Below are 1,029 nucleotides of genomic sequence, written 5' to 3'. Positions count from 1 at the left end.
CTAAACTTTGAATATTTATAACTCATAAACTGCTCACTCGAAATTCGATTTTCATGTATCAAAATACTAAGAAAAATATTCTGCTCTGGAATATAAAATTAAAACCCAATGTTGTCATTCAAAAAATTAAAAAACTTAAAAAATTATAAGGATAAAAAATATTTAAAAATATAATTTTTTAAGAAAAATATTGTTTTATAAGGGACTTGAAACTATGTAAAAAAATATTTTCAAAAAAATGTACACTTTCTGAAATAATGAGTGTTCTATGATAAAAGAATCACCCGGTATAATTTGAATGCAACAAGTCACAACTATTTAAGTAACTTACCCTCCCTGATTATACCAATTTCTAATCTAAAATAATAAATAGTTGTATTATCTAATTTAATATTAAAAATCTTTAATTATAATTTATAATAAATACTATATTTAATTATCTTGTTAGTGCATTTTTATTTTCTATGATGAGAAAATTTTTAAATGTATGAAATTTTGTTTACAGATGGGTACACTTTGATTGCTGTAAATACTACAGTTAACAGTTCATTACTAGGTGTTGGGAATTCTAATAGAAAAAAAAGAAAAATAGCTGAATGTAATGGTGAAAACAAAGAAGAAAATGACTGGGTTCCAACTCCCAAGTTCATAAATGTAAGTATTTTATATTTAGTTTAATATATATATAAAAATCTAATGCACCATTGTATTTGGTATGACAAGTTTAAAATATGTAGGTGCTTTACCATAGATTGAAAAATATTCTTATCAATTATACCATTTTTCAAAATAATATAGACATAACAATATCAAAGAAATAATTATTATACTTCTGTAAATTTATAATATAAAAGCATGAAATTAATATACATAAGTAAATGTTAGTTTGATTTCATAATATCGATGGTTAGAAGGTAAAAGGGCGTAAGCGCCACTTTTTTCAAAATCGATGTTTTTGCATATTGTTGTAAACGTCATTATTATACATCGATTTATCGAACCTAAACATCGCTATCATTTGTATTCATC

General features: G+C 23.2%; 1 protein-coding gene across 3 annotated transcripts in view; it reads left to right on the top strand.

Moving 5' to 3' along the window:
- Nucleotides 1–1,029, top strand: part of LOC100302446 (RNaseP protein p30-like) — an 11,837-nt gene that overhangs the window by 4,653 nt on the left and 6,155 nt on the right. For all 3 annotated transcript variants that reach the window (XM_008184239.3, XM_008184240.3, NM_001163135.1), the window contains 1 exon segment: nucleotides 506–654. In XM_008184239.3, the coding sequence (XP_008182461.1) occupies nucleotides 506–654 (149 nt within the window).

Source organism: Acyrthosiphon pisum, chromosome X, assembly GCF_005508785.2.
Source record: "Acyrthosiphon pisum isolate AL4f chromosome X, pea_aphid_22Mar2018_4r6ur, whole genome shotgun sequence".
NCBI lineage: Eukaryota > Metazoa > Arthropoda > Insecta > Hemiptera > Aphididae > Acyrthosiphon > Acyrthosiphon pisum.
This window is presented reverse-complemented; position numbering and strand designations above follow the sequence as displayed.